The sequence below is a fragment of the Trichechus manatus genome, unplaced genomic scaffold (genome assembly GCF_000243295.1).
Source record: "Trichechus manatus latirostris isolate Lorelei unplaced genomic scaffold, TriManLat1.0 scaffold00150, whole genome shotgun sequence".
NCBI lineage: Eukaryota > Metazoa > Chordata > Mammalia > Sirenia > Trichechidae > Trichechus > Trichechus manatus.
Genome location: NW_004444086.1, coordinates 2325559 through 2344739, shown reverse-complemented (window position 1 = coordinate 2344739; position 19181 = coordinate 2325559). Strand labels below are relative to the sequence as shown.

The window sequence follows — 19181 nt, the reverse complement described above, 5'->3', positions numbered from 1 at the left end:
AGAAGGGAGAGTGTTGACATGTCGTGGGGTTGTTAACCAATGTCATAAAACAATATGTGTGCTGACTGTTTAATGAGAAACTATTTGTTCTGTAAACCTTCATCTAAAGTACAATTTAAAAAAATTAAAAAACAACAACAACAACAACAAAAAAAAAAACGCCGGATGAAATGCTAGAAGTGTCACTCGTCTATGCCATGAAATATGGAATACAGCTCTGACCAACCGACTGGAAGAGATCCATATTTGTGCCCATTCCAAAGAAAATATTATTAATATCACATGCAAGTGAAAATTTTTGCTGAAGATAATTCAAAAACTATTGCAGCAGTATATTGACAGGGAACTACCCGAAATTCAGGCCAGTTTCAGAAGGGGATGTAGAACGAAGGATATCATTGCTGATGTCAGATGGATCTTGGCTGAAAAGAGAGAATACCAGAAAGACGTTTATGTGTTTTATTGACTACTCAAAGGCATTCGACTGTGTGTATCATAACAAATTATGGATAACATTACAAAGAATGGGAATTCCAGAACACTTAATTGTGCTCATGAGCAACCTGTACACAGACCAAGAAGCAGTCATTCGAACAGAACAAGAGGATAGTACGTGGTTTAAAGTCAGGAAAGGTGTGCATCAGGGTTCTATCTTTTCACCATACTTATTCAGTCTGTGTGCTGAGCAAATAATCTGAGAAGCTGGACTATATGAAGAAGAACATGGCTTTAGAATTGGAGGAAGACTCATTAACAACCTGTGATATGCTGATGATACAACCTTGCTTGCTGGAAGTGAGGAGGACTTGAAGCACTTACTGATGAAGCCTTTAGTATGGATTACATTGCAGTATAAAGAAAACAAAAATCCTCACAACTGGACCAGTAAGCATCATCTTGATAAGTGGAGAAAATACTGAAGTTGTCAAGGATTTCATTTTACCTGGATCCACAATCAACGCCCATGGAAACAGCAGTCAAAAATTCAAACAATGTATTGCACTGGGCAAGTTTGCTGCAAAAGACCTTGTTAAAGTGTTAAAAAGCAAAGATGTCACTTTGAGTACTAAGCTGCACCTGACTCAAGCCATGGTATTTTCAATTGCCTCGTATGCAAGGGAAAGCTGGACAATGAATAAGAAAGATCGAAGAAGAATTGATGTATCTGAATTATGGTGTTGGCGAAGAATACTGAATATACCGTGGACTGCCAGAAGAATAAATAATCTGTCTTGAAAGAAGTACAGCCAGAATGCTCCTCAGAAGTGAGTATGGAGAGACTTGGTCTTACGTATTTTGGACACGTTATCAGGAGGGACCAGTCCCTGGAGAAGGACATCATGCTTGGTAAATAGAAAGTCAGCAAAAGAGAGGAAGACCCTCAACGAGATGGACTGACACAGTGGCTGTAAAGATGGACTCAAGCATAACAAGGACTGTGAGGATGGACAGGACCGGGCAGTGTTTCGTTCTGTTGTACATAGGGTCTTTTTGAGTCAGAAGTGAATGGACAGCACCTAACAACAGCAAACCTTGAAATAAACCCATTGTTGACATATCAAGGCTGAGATTAAACAAACATAAATTCAAGTTCTTTGAGGAATGCACTCACATAGAAAATAGATTTGTCATATTCACTAAAGCAAAATAAATGTGCCTATACTCACGTGTAAGCTTCAAAGTCCCCATTGTTGATTGCTTCGATCAGTTGCTCAGTGACTTTGATAATCTCTTGCTTTCGTGCTAAAGGCAAGGATATAGACTTGGGTGAGAATAAAGGACAAAAGTCATATGAAATATTAGTCTAACAATATTGTTAATTTATGTAACAGGGTATTACAAGATATTAAGACACATCCCTCACGGAAGTGAGGTGTTTTCTCGTCAAGATCTCGCTGCTCAGGATGCAGAGACCAACAGAATCAACCTCTTCTGGGAGCCTATTAGGAACACAGATTCTCAGACACACTCCAGTCTCTGACTGAGAATCTGTACTTTAACAGGATCCTCAGCAGATTCCTGGGCACCTTCATGTTTGGGAAGCACTGCTCTACATCACCGATCACTTGGGTTTTGTAAATGATTCTATTTGTTAGAAAACAACCATTGTTGGCAAGATCAAGGCTATGTTTTCTGAATTAGTTCTTACTAACTTTATTGAGTTTGTGAACACTTTTTCTTAAGCATTAACAGACATGTTATTAAAAAAGGGAATCTTAAAAAAGTATCACTCTACTGATATGTATAAAATATATACATATCAGAATAAAGATGATATAGTGAATTGAGACATTTAAGTTTATATAATTATTTATATCTTAACTGTTCAGCTCAATCAACTCTACAAAAAAGAGGATACCAATACTTTAATTGCCATTATATGTAGATAAATGACCTCTAGCAAATTCTGTAAGTTGGAAAAGTGACACATGAATCAATACTGTGAAAGTTAAGCAGATAATCTGAAGGAATCCAGTCTATATAAATGTCAATCCCAACACCAAACATTATTTGTTTCTATTTCTAGCCCGCATTGGTAAAATTATTAATAGTTGTTTTGGCTCAAATCTCACCTATTAAGTAAACTCTGATTACATTTGCCTCAAGTGCTCTTTCCCTTTTTTGGTGACATGAACCGTTTGTGTTCTACTGCTAACCGAAAGGTCAGTGTTTCACTAACCCACCCAGTGCTGCTACGGACGATAGGTCTAGTGATCTGTTTCTATTAAGATTACGGCCAAGAAAACTTTATATAGCAGTTCTACTCAGCGTATATGGGGTCGCCATGTATTGACTCTACAGCAACTAACAACAGTGTCTGTATCATTCATTTGGCAATTAAGCATATGTTATACCAAGGCACCTTTAGTTATCCCAAATTACTTGTTTTAAATTGTTATTAAACTTTACACACTGTGTATTCTGTCTCCCTAGTTTAAATTAAAACCTCCATGTGGGCAAAGAACAGCTTATTTCTTTGTATCTGCTACAAAGTGTTGTCCAGTATCTTTAATAAAATCGATGCTCAGTAAATTTGTCAATTTGATGAAGTGATATTAATGATAACCTCTTCTTGATTTCAGAAAACTGTTCTCTCACTTATGAAATTACTGTGTGAAATATTCAAAAAAAATAAATTTCATTAAATTTTTTTTTAAGGACATTGTGATACTCCTTTAAAATCACTGAAAATAGACTGGGGGATCACAAAAGGTTACTTCCAACCTATTTTAGAGGCAGTGGGGCTGACGTTCATTATGGAAAAAGCTGAAGTCTGCTTTTAGTTCTGTATCGATTAGTGCTAACTACTTAGCTTTTTTTATGACTTCAGTCTTCATTAAGCAGAGTTTATGCATACTTAAATGTTTATATCCATTTTAAATTCCCGGTTATGACATTCCCAACTTAAGATAAATCTTCCATAAACCCAATTTGACTTCAATGAGACTATATGAGACTACCTCATAACAAATCCAAGTCATAGACTATCTAATAAAATATAGTGATTATTAAATTTGGCCATAAAATGGTTGCAAATGACATTAAGCTCTATAATACAGAAAATCATCATATACATTAAAATTCATATTTAGATACATAATTACCTTTTATTTATATAAAATAACACAAAACAGGTTTTCTCTGCTCCTAATGCACACATCTACACATAACATTTCTTGCCCTCGTTCATCTCATTGATGGATATCCATAATATATACAACATCAAAATACTAACAGAAGTAGTAGCAAGGAATAATTTTGCAAGAGGGATGCTGCCAATGGCATATTTTAGCTTAATTTAGTTAGGCACTATGTGATTCATCTGTCTGTGGACTCAACAGTATGAACATTTGGCAAAAGCACATGACAGCTGACCTGATTCCTGAATATAAAGGACATCAGCGAGGAGGAGTCAGAAAATGAGATTAGGAAAATGTGGCTGTCCAAAATTTCTTCCTTATATTAAATTTTAGTTTAAAACTGTTTAAACAGATTTTTCAGTGTGCTATATGGCTTGGCAGGAAAAACTGCAGTTTAGAACCCAAAGCCAACTTCTTTAAACTAACAAGAAAGAAGAACAAAAATGGAACACAAGATCAGGGCTCTGTGTAGACAGCTTTATTAGACTAACACTCATTTTATAGAGTGAAGTTCAGGATCCCTTTCTGAAGTTCTGCATTCCCTCGTAAGTATAATACAGAATTAGAAACATGGAGAGTATATGGCAGTCTCTCACTCTCTGAACCCCTGTGGAAACACTTATTAGCTCTTAAATATTTTACATGCCACAAAAGGCTTAGTTTTTGTCCTGCATAATCAAAGTAACACGCATTTCCTTCTCTCTTCTTCTGATTCTCAGAAACAATGGTGCTTTAGCTGGCAGGACAGCAAATGGGAGTTAGCCAGATGCTTCTGTACTGCGTCATCATGAAAGCAACATGACTATTTCTCTTAGGAGGGGCCGAGAACTCCGGCATCTTTAGAGACCTTATTTCCTTGGGGCAAGGGAGCATGAATGAGTCATGGGCAGCACATGACAGCTGACTTGTTAAAGGAAAGCAGAAGGCTGGAGATGAATCATTTGTATACAGTAGCCCACTTGTGGTTGGAACTGTTTCCACAGGCCCAGTGTCTGACCTAGAGAAGAGGGAGGGTTTGGTGCTAGTTAGTTCTACTTTCTCATCAGCAGTGAGGTTAAGGGATGGCCACTGTGCCAGGTGCCTGGATGGCTATGTTCCATGGGGAAGGTCCATCCATCATATGGCCCTCCCTCTTCCTGAATATCAAGTAACAACCATTCCATAAGTTACAGTGCGAAGAGCTTGTGCTGTGTCACTAACTCTACCAAGAAGAGGGGAGAGTGTATCAGTAAGTCATTCCTGGAACATCACAAGCTTCAACCACTCCACAGCTAGCCACTTAAGCATAGGTAACTGACTGCTCCTTAGAAGCAGGGATGGTGAGACTTCATCTCACATACTTTGGACATGTTATCAGGAAGGACCCGTCCCTGCAGAAGGACATCATGCTTGGTAAAGTGAGGGTCAGTGAAAAAGAGGAAGACCCTCAGTGAGATGGACTGACACAGTGGCTGTAACAATGGGCTCAAACATAGCAACGATTGTGAGGATGATGCAGGACCAGACAGTGTTTCATTCTGTTGTACATAGGGTCACTATGGTTGGAAGTGACACGACGGCACCTAACAACAACAACTGACTGCCGAGTGATTTTATTTATAGAATTGAGGTGTTCAAGCCCACACCTGCAAGTCCCAAAATAGTTTCAATGATCCTGGATATCTAGGTTCCTAGGGGAAAGGAAGAAGAGGAAAGCAAGAGGGAGGGATGCTCAGATTCTGAGTGCAATTAGTTTCCATGCAATTATGCACAAGAATTGGTGACATTTTCATACAGTTTCAAATTAATATTTATTGGCTCTTTTACTGCTCTAATGAGGCCTGGAGGAGTAAGATAAGGGGTTGTTGTACCCTGAGTTTAAAAAAAAAAAAAATCTAACTCACTGAGAGTGATTATATAACAACAAATTATTGTTTTCAACACTTCCTCAAACATTATCAGATTTGATCATCACAAGATACTCTGAAATATTCAGATAGACATCATCTGTTTAACAGAGAACCTCAAGAGATTAGACGCATTCCTCAAAGGTACAGAGTCTGCTGATTACTTCTTCCCTTCGTCTTGAAACACCCTTCTCCTTTCCCCTAACTCTCCTGTTTTTCTTACCACTTGTCTGATCATACCTTCTCCTTCTCACTTACCATGTTATCTTTTTCTACCTGGACTTTAAATGTTTAATTCCTTTTAAAGGCTCAATTTGAAGCTCTCTTCTTACTACAAACTACATTCCCAGGGTCCTGTCTACACCTGTTTTAAATTACCATCTATGGGCCAATGACTCCCAAATTGTTACCTCCTTTCTAGACCTTTCCTCCAGTACTGCGTGTCAATGCCTATTTTGGAATCTCTACTTGGATACCTCAAAGACACCTCAAAGCCAACACACCCTAAATTGTACTTATGAATTTCTACCACCAAAAATCTATTTGCTATTCCAGGGCCCCTATCTTGGTGAATGGCACAAACCAGTTGCACAAGCCAGAAGAAGCTGGAGAATCATCTTTGACTCCCCAGCCTCAACCTTCTCATTCAGTCCATCAAGTCCATATTTCTCTCCTTCTTCACCACACCCCCGGCACAAGAACCTATCACTTCTTGCCTAGGCTAGGGTTCAGCCTTCCTGCCTGGTGTATCTGTAAGCAGTTTTGCTCCTTGTCATTTTGTTCTCTAAAATGCAGGCAGGTCTTTTAAAAAATGCACATTTCACCAGGTAACCTCCTGTTTGAACTCATCTAGAGACTTCTCATTGCTTCCAGAATAAGAATCAGAAGAGAGACCACAAGACCTTGCATTACCTAGCCCCTGCTATCTCACCAGACCCGATCAAAGTCTGTTTTACTTTATCCTCTCTACTCCAACCAATTCAAAATGGCTGTGCATCCTCCTATTGCCAGCCCTTCACATATATTGTTCTCTCTTCTTGGAAAACTTTCCCTCATCTTTGCTTCTACTTCTTTTGTCAGATCGCAACTCAACTTCTTCAAAAAAGCCTTCTCTGGCCCCCATGTTAGGTACCCTTCTCTCCTAAAGCATTTAGTACACTAACCCATTGCTGTCGAGTCGATTCTAACTCACAGTAATGCTTAATTACATACTTATTTGTGTGATATTTGATTATTCGCTTTTCTCTATTACTTAGTAAGCTCCACAGGAGCAGGTACCTCACCATTCCATCCTCAGTATCAAATAGAGCACGTGGTATATAGAAAATGTTCAAAAAATACTTGAATAAATAGTGAGTCCAGAACAGATTCAAGTGGTTTCTGACTTCCAATTCAGTGGCCTTTCTAACACACAATACCACATTATTTTGTGATGGTCAGATAGCCTTTAAAATATATATAACTGATGAACGCAAACAATTTAAATATAAAACAGTATGCCTTATTATCTATTGGCAATGAAAGAAAATACTTTGCAACATGTCTATAATTGCTCATCAAAATCTTTTCGCTTTCTTATCTCCTCATTTTTGTTAATGGAACCACAATTTCACCAGTCTTCTAGCTCAAAACCTTGGCTTTCTTCTGGACTCTACTCTCTGCTTTATCCCACATCCAGTGATGCACTGGTCATATTATTTTTCCTTAGCACTTATGATGCTGCTTCCGAGGGTACACTTTCAGCCTCTTCGTTATTTTACTTGATTGTCCTTGGCAATCTTGTTCACTCCTCTGGCTTTTAACTGCAGGCCGATGACTGCCAAATCTCTATCATTCACCTTAAACATTTCTTCATATTTCATATTTCATAGTTCATATTTCTAACTGCATTTTAAACACCCCCAGTAGTGCTAGCATTTCAGGCCTGTTGTTGTTAGGTGCCATCTTTGCACATTTCATTATAATACTTTACTTTGTCTTCTTGAATTGCCCTTTGAAATTTTCTGTTCAGCTCTGTTGCATGATCATTTCTTCCTTTTGCTTTAGCTGCTCTACGCTCAAGAGCAAGTTTCAGAGTCTCTTCTGACATTCATTTTGGTCTTTCTTTCCTGTCTTTTTAATGACCTCTTGCTTTCTTCATGTATGATGCACCTGATATCACCCCACAACTCATCTGGTCTTCGGTCATTAGTGTTCAATGAGTCAAATCTATTCTTAAGATGGTCTCCAAATTCAGGTAAGATATACTCAAGGTCGTACTTTAGCTCTCATGGACCTGTTTTAATTTTCTTCAGCTTCAACGTGAACTTGCATATGAGCAATTGATGATCTGTTCCGCAGTCGGTTCCTGGCCTTGCTCCGACTGATGATACTGAGCTTCTCCATTGTCTCTTTCCACAGATGCAGCCAATTTGATTCCTGTGTATTCCCTCTGGCAAGGTCCACGGGTATAGTTGCTGTTTATGTTGTTGAAAAAAGGTATTTGCAGAGAGTAAGCTGATGGTCTTGCAAAATTCTATCACGTGCTCTCTGGTGTTGTTTTTATCATCAAGGCCATATTTTCCAAATATCAATCCTTCTGCCTTGTTTCTAATTTTCGCATTCCAATCACCAGTAATTATCATTGCATGTTTGATTAATTTCAGACTGCAGAAGCTGGTAAAAATCTTCAATTTCTTGATCTTTGGCATTAGTGGTCTGTGTATAAATTTGAATTATAGCCATATTAGCTGGTCGTCCTTGTAGGCATATGGATATTATCCTATCACCGACAGCATTGTACTTCAGGATAGATCCTGAAATGTTCTTTTTGATGATGAATGTAATGCCATTCCATTCCCAGCATAGTAGACCATATGACTGTCTAACTCAAAATGGCCAATATCAGTCCATCTCAGCTCACTAATGCCTATGTATCAATCTTTATGTGTTCCATTTCATTTTTGACAACTTTGAATTTTCCTAGAGTCATACTTTGTACATTCTACGTTCTGATTATTAATGGATGTTTGCAGCTGTTTCTTCTCATTTTGAGTCATGCTATATTAGCAAATGAAGGTCCCGAAAGCTTGACTCCATACACATCATTAAGGTCGACTGTACTTTGAAGAGGCAGCTCTTCCCCAGTCATATTTTCAGTACCTTTCAACCTGAGGGGCACATCTTCTTGGCACTATAGCAGACAATGTTCTGTTGCTATTCATAAGGTTTTCACTGACCAACATTTTTAGAAGTCCTTCTAGCTCCTTCTTCCTAGTCTTAGTCTGCAAGCTTGGCTGAACCCTGTCTACCATGGGTCACCCTGCTGGTATTTGAAATATTCATGCCATAGCTCCTAGCATCACAGCAACACACAAGCCACCACAGTATGACAAAATGACAGACTAGTGGTGGATTTCAGACCTAAGGCACCCAAAATCAATCTCTGTATCTTCCTCTCAAAATATGCTGCTCCTCTTATATTTCATGTCTTGGATAGTGGTATCATAATCCACTCAGTTGCCCAAACCAAAAAGCTTTGATGCCTATTTCCTTTCAATCTGCTCATACAGCTCATCACCAGCTCCTCTTCATCCTCCATAATCTTCTGAGAGCCTTTTCTTCCTCTCATGTTCATTGCCTTTGCTCTGATTCAGGTTGTCAGAAGTTTCTAACCTCTCCTGCTCTGTCTGCATCCACATCTCTCCTCCCTGCAGTATTCACTGTTTGCAGAATCATTTCTCTATAGAACAGAGCTGACCATGCCACTCCCTTGCATAAGGTTTTCAGTGCCTCTCTCCACTGTCTTAAACGCAAAGGCCAAACTCCTTTATTTGCCCCGCCCTTTTTTCCCACCGTAGTAAACATATGTAACAAAACATTTGACATTTCAAGTTTTCACATGTACAGTTCAGTCTTTTTTTTTTCAGCTTCATCTCCTGATAATTATTTACCCTGTGGCTCTCACATAACCTATAGCTAGCCACACTAAGGGATTCACTCTACCTCAACTAGTCCTAGCTCTTTGCTAACTCCATGTCTTTCCTCCCACTAATCATTTTGTCTGGAAACTCTCCCTTTTATTTGCCTGGAAATCTTCAATACCCTTCTCAAATGTCACCTCCTTTGAATAGCCTTTCCTGAGCGCTCCTGACAGAGTTATGTGATCTCACTGCAGTGCTCCCATAGCTTTCTCACAGGATGTTCACATATCTGACCAGTTCTTGACCATTTCCTACCCTCTACACCTGGTACTGGAGACCTGGTGGTGCAGTGGTTAAGAGCTTAGCTGCTAACCAAAAGGTCAGCAGTTCAAATTGACCAGCCGCTCCTTTGAAACCCTATGGGGCAGTTCTACTCTGTCCTGTAGAGTCACTATGAGTCGGAATTGACTAAACAGCAGTGGGTTTGGTTTGTTTTTTTTATACCTAGTATTGAGTAAATGTTTGTAAATGCATGCATGCATGAATAAATAAATGCAAGGATAGACAATGTATATAAAAAAATGGTGTAAATTTTAAACATTAGGTAAACAGCAAGTATGTAGATGATTATCTTGTTTAACAGCAGCCTGGATGTGATTGTACTAACAGAGAAGGCACTCACGGTCTTGTATACCCCAGAATCAGCAGAATGGCCACCGTATATGAGGCCACAGTATTTCAGATGGAGAGCGTAACAGAGTGGATTTTAAGTAAGATAAACCACACATTTCTAGTCAATGTTTTCAATTACAATTTCTCTTGCAAGAAAGAGTTGAGAGCAGAGAAAGATCCTAGTTATTTCACCTTGAGCTTTTCATTAGTTTAAATTTTGGCTTAGTCATATTCCTGAAGTGAAACTATCTGATGATAAACCCTATTCAGGAGTCTAGCCAGATTATAATGAAATTTGGACTAGGAAATGAACTAAATTGTATACATGCACATTGATCTTCACTAAGATGTTTGTAGAGTGTTGCATACTGAAATCTCTTAGAAAACTGTACCCAAAGACTATTTACTCAATGATCAAAAGTTGAACAATTACAATTATTATTCACCATTGTGCAGGCACTTCACGTTAGTACAGCAATTCTGCTCATTTACTCTTTCTCAAAAAAAAAAGTATATATATATACATCTATACACACACATACACACACACACATAAAACAGAAACAGTTGCGGTTGAGTTGATTCTGACTCATGGTTATCATGTGTGTCACAGTAGAACTGTACTCCATAGGGTTTTCAAAAGCTTATTTTTCAGAAGTAGACTGCCAGGCCTTTCTTCTTAGGCACCTCTGGGTTGACTCAAACCTTCAACCTTTCCGTTAGCAATCAAGTACATTAATTATCTGTATCACCCAGGGACTCCATTTCAGTATGTATAGTTCTACTCAATTTAACTTCTTTACTACATTTCTCAGAAATCAGTGGATACTTGGCTCCCAGAGACCTGGAGGACAGGGAGGCTAAGCGACTTGCTCAAGTCATCAGGCAAATTTAGAAGCTGTGCCAGGGCTGGAGCTTTATTGGGCTGAGCTTCCAGTCTGCTATTTAATTCAGTGATCCATGTTTCCTTCCAGCCCACAGCACCTAATTCAATATTTTGATATCATAAACTTAAATAAACCACCTAGATGCCTTTGAACTTCTCTGGCAAGGTGACTGATTACTTAATTACTGGGCTAGGACTGTAATTAATTACGATGGTAATTTCACACAACTGAGTGTCCCATGGCTTTATTGTTTTTTTTTCCATGGGGCCATTAACAAAAATAACTCTTGAAAATAATCATTATCTTAGGAAAATATACAAATTAGGACCATTTTAATGTTCTTGATAGTTTTATAGAAAAAGGTGCCTATCAACTCAGCTATGTTTGGCACTTCCCGTGCAATTAACAGCTTGTTTCTTAGTGACTTTATTTCATTGATTCCATGTATTAACAAACATTAGGGAGAGTAAATTCCATTATTTTGGCTTTTAAAATTAAGCTCACTGAAGATTCTATAGCTGATTTGTTAAAAATCTATAATATCTTATTCAAATATTAAAACAAACAAACGAAACTCGTTGCCGTTGAGTTGATTCCAACTCATAGTGACCCTATAGAACAGAGTAGAATGGCTCCATAGGGTTTCCAAGGAGTGGCTGGAGGATTCGAACTGCCAACCTTTTGGTTAACAGCTAAATGCTTAAACACTGTGCCACCAGAGCTCCTATTCAAATATAAGGTGTGACAATTACCAACTTTCTATTCAGGAGTCCCTTCAAGTAATTATTGTAAAGCTCGCTTATCCAGAAGTCACTTACTTTATAACAATTTTTTATCTCTTCAATTCCTAGAGGCTCTCAACATTTTTTAAAAATTTCAAATTATTCAGACTATATTTGTATTTTGCTCCACAATGAAGCTTCAACAACTTTACTCCACAGTAGCTTCAAAACATATAATGTTAGTTAATTGGAGAAGTGCTATTAGCTTTAGCCCTGTTAAATTGTTAAGGCTTAATGATAAATGATTAAAAAATATTTAAAAACAGAAACCTCTAGCATTGACATCATTCAGTATAAGAGCAAATAGTTTAAGATTTTCCATGTTTGTAAGGATATTGTTGGATTACAGAAAAATATGGTCATGTTATTTCTAAAGTGACTCTGGATTTGAAGATAAAACAAAATGTTCACTATTGCTAAAAAGATTAAGCAGTGTGTATTTATAAAAATTTTCGTAAAAATGGTTTAAATAAAAGTTTTAGAATCTAAAGAAACTATGGTTATATAGAACATTTACTCATTTGAAAGAATTCAGCACTGCCACATTAAAGAAGTATTTGGCTAACCATTCTGCCACCCTAGCTGACTTACAGAAGCTAGAAATAGCACACCATTGTGAATATCACTAAGCGTTTTAACTATTAAGATGTTCCATGAATCAGAGAGGTGTGGTACCACTGCCAGTTAAGAGATGATGACATGGAAGAAAATGATTTTAAGAAACTGCGTCAAAGACTTACATCTACTTCTGGGATTTAAGATTATGAATTATAATCTTACACATTCAAGTTTATCCACTTGCATGGTAAGAGAAATGCTAAGCATTCTCAAGGGGTATCTCTTTATTCCATTGCAGAACCAAGGTGATGGCTGCAGTTGTTTCCTCAAGAGAAAAGAATCAAATTTGGAAAAGAGACAAGGAGATTTAGAATTTTTAAAATATTTGGAAAGTTTTTTTCCTTTTTTTTGTCCTGAAGGAAATCCAACTTCCCCCAAATTTTGGATATGTAATGATTCCAAACTCCTCCAATTTATACAATAAAGATCCCCAGGTGGCACAAACAGTTTGTGCTCAGCTTTTAACCTAAAGGTTGGCGGTTAGAACCCACCTAGTAGTACTGTGGAAGAAAAGGCCTGGCAATCTCCTTCCATAAGGCTACAACCAAGAAAACCCTAAGGAGCAGTTCTATTCTGTAACACATGGGGTGTCCATGAGTTGGAATCGGCTCGACAGCAACTAACAACGACAATGGCCAAAACAAAGCATGTATTTTTCAGGTCAAAAGTAAATGTCAAAGCTTCAGTGCTCTGTCCTTTAGTATTAATAGCAGAAGTATAATAAATTCTGTGCAGTCATGAGATTAGGTCTTATTTTTTCAGTGATTTGCTGTTGGTTAGCTTATTTTTAGTTTCTTCTGAATAACTGATTCCATTCTTTTATGGAAAGTATAATATTTGTATTTAGCAATAAAAGAATTCAATATCCTCTTGGGTAAATTTATTTAAAAACAACTTACTGAATAATTTAACTGATAGATTTTGTCAGTGCTCCTTTGGATCAAGAATGCAGAAAGACCTGAAAAGAATGTTGTCTACGCTATATGCACATCATATCTCTTTGTTAATTCTGTTGCCAAAAAAAAAAAAACCAAACTAACAAAAAAATTTACCAATAATGATTGAAGCATGATGTTCTTGGATTTTTCTTTTTTCTTTTTTTTAAATTGTGATTTAGGTGACAGTTTATAGAGCAAATTAGTTTCTTGTTAAACAGTTAATATACAAATTTTTTTTGGCATTGGTTGCCAATACCTCGATGTGTCAACACCTTCCCCTTCTCCACCCCAGGTTCCCTGTTTCCATTCGTCCAGTTTTCCTGTCCCTTTCTGCCTTCTTATCTTTGCTTTTGGGCTGGTGTGCCCATTAGTCTCGTATACATGATTGAACCATGAAGCACATTCCTCACGTGTGTTATTACTGGCCCTATTGTTGTTAGGTGCCGTCGGGTTGGTTCCGACTCATAGTGACCCTATAGGACAGAGTAGAACCGTCCCATAGGGTTTCCAAGGAGTGGCTGGTGGATTTGAACTACGAACCTTTGTTTTTTTTTTATTGTACTTTAGATGAAGGTTTACAGAACAAACTAGTTTCTCATTAAACAGTTACAACAAATACTGTTTTATGACATTGGTTAACAACCCCACAACATGTCAACACTCTCCCTTCTCAACCTTGGGCTCCCCATTATCAGCTTTCCTGCCCCTTCCTGCCTTCTAGTACTTGCCCCTGGGCTGTTGTGCCCCTTTAGTCTCGTTTTGTTTTATGGGGCTGTCTAATCTTTGGCTAAAGGGTGAACCTCGGGAGTGACTTCATTACTGAGCTAAAAGTGTGTCCGGGGGCCATACTCTCGGGTTTTCTCCAGTCTCTGTCAGGTCCAGTTAGGTGGGAAGAGGAGAGGACAATTCACAAAACATATTGTAGAAGACAGTATAAACAAACCTGTTGCTGTCGATTTGATTCCGAATCATAGTGACCCTGCAGGACAGAGACAGAGCAGAACTGCTCCACAGGGTTTCCAAGCAGCGGCTGGTGGATTTAAACTGCCAACCTTTTGGCTAGCAGCCAAGCTCTTAACCACTGCACCACCAGGGCTCCAGAATCCAGTATACAATATTATTATTATTATTGTTTAAAAGCACTAGAGTGTCCATAATCAATAGTATATTAGGGCCATTACTATTGGGAAATTAGTGAAAAAAAAATTATAGGACAAATAAAATGATTATGAAATGTATCTTTTTAATTTGGAAAACTACGGAAAAATGATAGACTCTCTTGATGAGGCAACTATACAATATTTTTGTATATGACTATGTAGATCCAAAGGACAGCAGTTAATACAGTATATGCGCCTATGCTCCAAACTTTGATGATTATTGTAGCCTTCTGAGATGTCAGACACACACACACGCATCTGACAAAACAGGGGTGACAGGACTCCTAGAACCAAGAGCCATTTCCGTGATTAGTTACTACGTTTTTCAAAGCTAAATTGGGAGGGTGAAAATATCCTATTAGACCAGAAGTTATAAAATGAGCCACAGAAGCAAATATTCTTTTTTTTTTCTTATAAAGTAATACTTCATATTGGCACTATATAATCAGTTCAGCTCTGGTGTATTCGCTTTAAATTCAGCTTAGAAAATTAATTTTAAAGTGTTTGCTGTAATATATTGGCTATATTCTACATGCCCAGTAAAGATATTCTTGTATTAACCAATGTGACTGCAGTAAAAATTAAATTTATGAGTTTAATATATTTCAGAACTAATAAAATATTACTCTCAATAGTTCTAGGAAGCATTATAAAAACAAATTATTATAAATTATTAAATTACTGTAGAATTTAACTTACAGTTGATATATATTTATGAGTATGGATATATTGTTTTTCCTTTGTTCAATTCAAAAGATGAACATTCATCAAAGACACTGCTATCTTATGAGTAATTAACTTTTTCCACACTTAGAAAATTAATGTCTATATTACGTTAACTGAGATTAAGATAAAAGTAAAAGGCTTCCATAGAAAATAATCTGGGGATAACACGGAAGTTCCAGGGGGTTAGACTACTGAGAATGCCAAGTTATTGCTAGCACTTTCATAAGTAGATTTTACTACACACCACAGATGAGAAGTGGGGTCTAATTTAAAAAACCCTGATAAGGAAACTCTTCAATAGCTCATAAGAATGCTCATATTAGAAAACTCAGTACAAACTCAAATACAGACATTTACACACATATCCAAAATGAATATTTTGTTTGTTTGCTTGCTTTATCCTCAGTAACTGGTAGACACCACATTTTTATTAACATTTAATATGTTTAAATAAAAAAACAGCTGCCGTTGAGTTGATTCCGATCTGTGGCAATCCCATGTGTGTCAGATCAGAACTGTGCTCTACAGTTTTCAATGACCGGTTTTTAAGAAGTAGATTACCAGGTCTTTCTTCCTAAGTGCCTCTGGGTGGACTTGAACCAGTCATCTTTTGATTAGTGGTCAAGCACATTAACCCATTTGTACTACCCAGGGATTTCATATATTTAAATAGCATTATTCAATTTCTTAGTCTTTTCTGCATTTATAAAGGTTACAGTTGAAGACCTTCTATTTATTTAAGAGATATTTAAATACATAATCTCACATCTGCACACTGTTTCTACATTGGTCAAAATATCTTTAAAAAACCATGGTAGATTCATTGAAGCAAGCTATCTTTCCTGTCATTGTAGACCATTAAGCTTTTCAAATGTATTTCCTTACTGCTAAGAAATATCTTTACATTTTCTTTCAGCTTGCCTTTGTATGGTATGATACAATATTTCACGAAAATATTATAATTCAGAGTAAATGTAGCTCAAGTAAAAAGAAAGTACTTGGGTACTCTACTCAAAACAGACGCCACCATCATGTTATTTTTCACAAATAAAAACATTTCCTAGTTCAAGTTGTAAACAAATGATATTCTGGAAGAGAATTTATTTTATTCCTTCTTTTTTAAATTTGAGGACTCAAAATAGCCAAAGGTTGTTTTCTATTACCCAACTTTCCCCAAATCCAAAATTCTTTCCTTAATACTTTCCATCCTCTGTGTTTTGCTAGGTGGACATACTGTAAATGCCTAAACACAGTGATGTTGATAAACCAATTATCTTGTATAGAATGATGATTTAAAAAACAAATAATAGGTCAATCACAGTTAATCTGTCAACTTCTCTCAAGACGGTTAGTGTCATTTGAGAAAACACTGAACTGGGTAATCACAATCTCTAAGAGGACGATTACATGCTGTGGTTCTTGAGACATTCTGCTAGGAACAGTTCAAATAATTTTGCATAGATATGCTCCTTTTTAAGTATGTGGAATTTAATTTTTACTTTTATGGAAAACAGTCTACATACTTTGCTTCTACTCTTAATATTGATAATCAAGACATGGTCAGAAGTGAGTCAATTTTTAAAAACACTTGAAGATATCAAGAGACAACAGGATCAGGTAAAGGAGGGAAGACTTTGAGACATCACTTTAAAAATATTACATTTAAACTAAAAACAAAACGTCTCTGGATTCAAATTTCTCAGCATTCAAACAAAATGAACTTAATGCAAAAATCTCACAGCTCATTCATTCATTCATTTACTGAATGTACTGGCATACTATTATCTTCAATGTATATATCACAAAAAAAGTAGCATGACCAGCCAGACTTCACAATCAATAAAGGATTTGAGTGGGATTAAAACCTAGTATGTTGGAAACTAAAGCACATGCTCAACCCAAATAAGAAAGAGGACCCTGAGACTGACTTTTTACATATGGTATTTTCTGTGTCCTTTGCTGTGAAATTATGGGAGGGAAACATACGGATAAAATATCACAGTTACCAAAAGAAATACTAAAAATTAGAGCAGAAATAAATGAAATAGAGAACAGAAAAACAATAGAAAGAATCAACAAGACCAAAAATTGGTCCTTTGAAAAGATTAAAAAAAAAAAAAAATTGACAAACCACTTGCAAAACTAACAAAAGAAAAACAGGAGAGGAAAATAACACACGCAAGAAATGAGATGGGGGACATTACAACAGACCCAACTGAAATAAACAGGATCATTATAGAAAACTAGGAAAATGGTACTCCAACGAATTTAGAACCTAAAGGAAATGGACAAATTTCTAGAAACACACTATAACACAAACTGCGTTAGAAAATCTAAACAGACCCATAACAAGAGACTGAAGAGGTAAAAATAATAATAATTAAAAACAAGCCAACAACAACAACAAAAAAGCCCTGGCCTGGATGGCTTCACTGGAGAATTCTACCAAACTTTCAGAGAAGAGCTCACATTAGTACTACTCAAAGTATTCCATAGCATAGAAAAGGAAGGAACACTCCCATATTCATTTTATGAAGCTAGCATAACCCTGATACCAAAGTCAGGCGAAGACATAACAACAAAAAGAAAAATACAGACTAGTATCTCTCATGAATATAGACGCAAAAATTCTCAACAAAATTCTAGGCAATAGAATTCAGCAATTAAAAAAATAACATACCACAACCAAGTAGGATTCATACCAGCTATGCAAGGATGGATAACATTAGAAAATAAATCAACATAATCCAAGAAATAAATAAAACAAAAGAAGAGAATCACATGATCATCTCAGTTGACACAGAAAAGGCATTTGATAAAGTCCAATGCCCATTCCTGATAAAAAACCTCAATAACATAGGAATAGAAGCGAAATTCCTCAACATAGTAAAGGGCATCTATACAAAACCAGGCTGCTAACCAAAAGGCCAGCAGTCTGAATTCACCAGCTGCTCCTTGGAAATCCTATGGAGCAGTTCTACTCTGTCCTATAGGGTTGCTATGAGTCAGAATTGACTTGACGTCAACTGGTTTCGTTTTGTTTTTTTTTATACAAAACCAACAGCCAACATCATTCTCAATGAAGAGAGGCTGAAAGCATTCCTGCTGAGAACAGGAACAAGACAAGGATGCCCTTTATCACCACCTCTGTTTAACACTGTGCTGTACGTCCTAGCTAAAGCAATAAGGAAACAAAAAGAAATAAAGAACATCCAAATGGGAAAGGAAGAAGTAATGCTATTCCTATTCGCAGATGATATGATCCTACACATAGAGAACCTGAAAGATTCCACAAGAAAACTACTGGGACTAATAGAAAGATTCAGCAGAGTAGCAGGATACAAGATTAACATACGAAAATCAACTAGACTGCTATACACCAACAACGAGAACTTCAAAAAGGAAATCAGGAAAACAATACCATTTATAATAGCCCCTAAAAAATAAAATAATTAGGAATAAATCTAACCAGAGATGTAAAAGATCTATGCAAAGAAACCACAAAACACTACTGCATGAAACCAAAAGAGACCCACATAAATGGAAAAACATATCATACTCATGGATAGGAAGACTCAACATTGTGAAAATGTCAATTCTACCCAAAGTAATCTATAGGTATAATACAATCCCAATCCAAATACCAACAGAATTCTTTAACGAGATAGAAAAACTAATCACCAACTATATACAGAAAGGAAAGAGGTCCTGGATAAGCAAAGCATTACTGAAGAAAAAGAACAAAGTAGGAAGCCTCACAGTACCTGATCTCAGAACCTACTACTCTATAGCCACGGTAGTCAAAACAGCCTGGTACTGGTACGATGACAGACACATAGAACAATGGAACAGAATCGAGAACCCAGACATAAATCCATCCACCTATGGTCAGCTGATGTTTGACAAAGGCCCAAAGTCCATTAAATGGGGAAAAGACGGTCTTTTTAACAAATGGTGCTGGCAAAACTG

The 19181-nt window shown here is 36.9% G+C and overlaps 1 protein-coding gene across 5 annotated transcripts in view; it reads right to left on the bottom strand.

Annotated features, from left to right (window-relative positions):
* CAMK2D (calcium/calmodulin dependent protein kinase II delta) overlaps positions 1-19181 on the bottom strand; it is a 376805-nt gene that overhangs the window by 12737 nt on the left and 344887 nt on the right. For all 5 annotated transcript variants that reach the window (XM_012558245.2, XM_023740191.1, XM_004385901.2 and 2 more), the window contains exon 15: positions 1668-1743. In XM_012558245.2, the coding sequence (XP_012413699.1) occupies positions 1668-1743 (76 nt within the window). The remainder of the gene's footprint in view (positions 1-1667; positions 1744-19181) is intronic.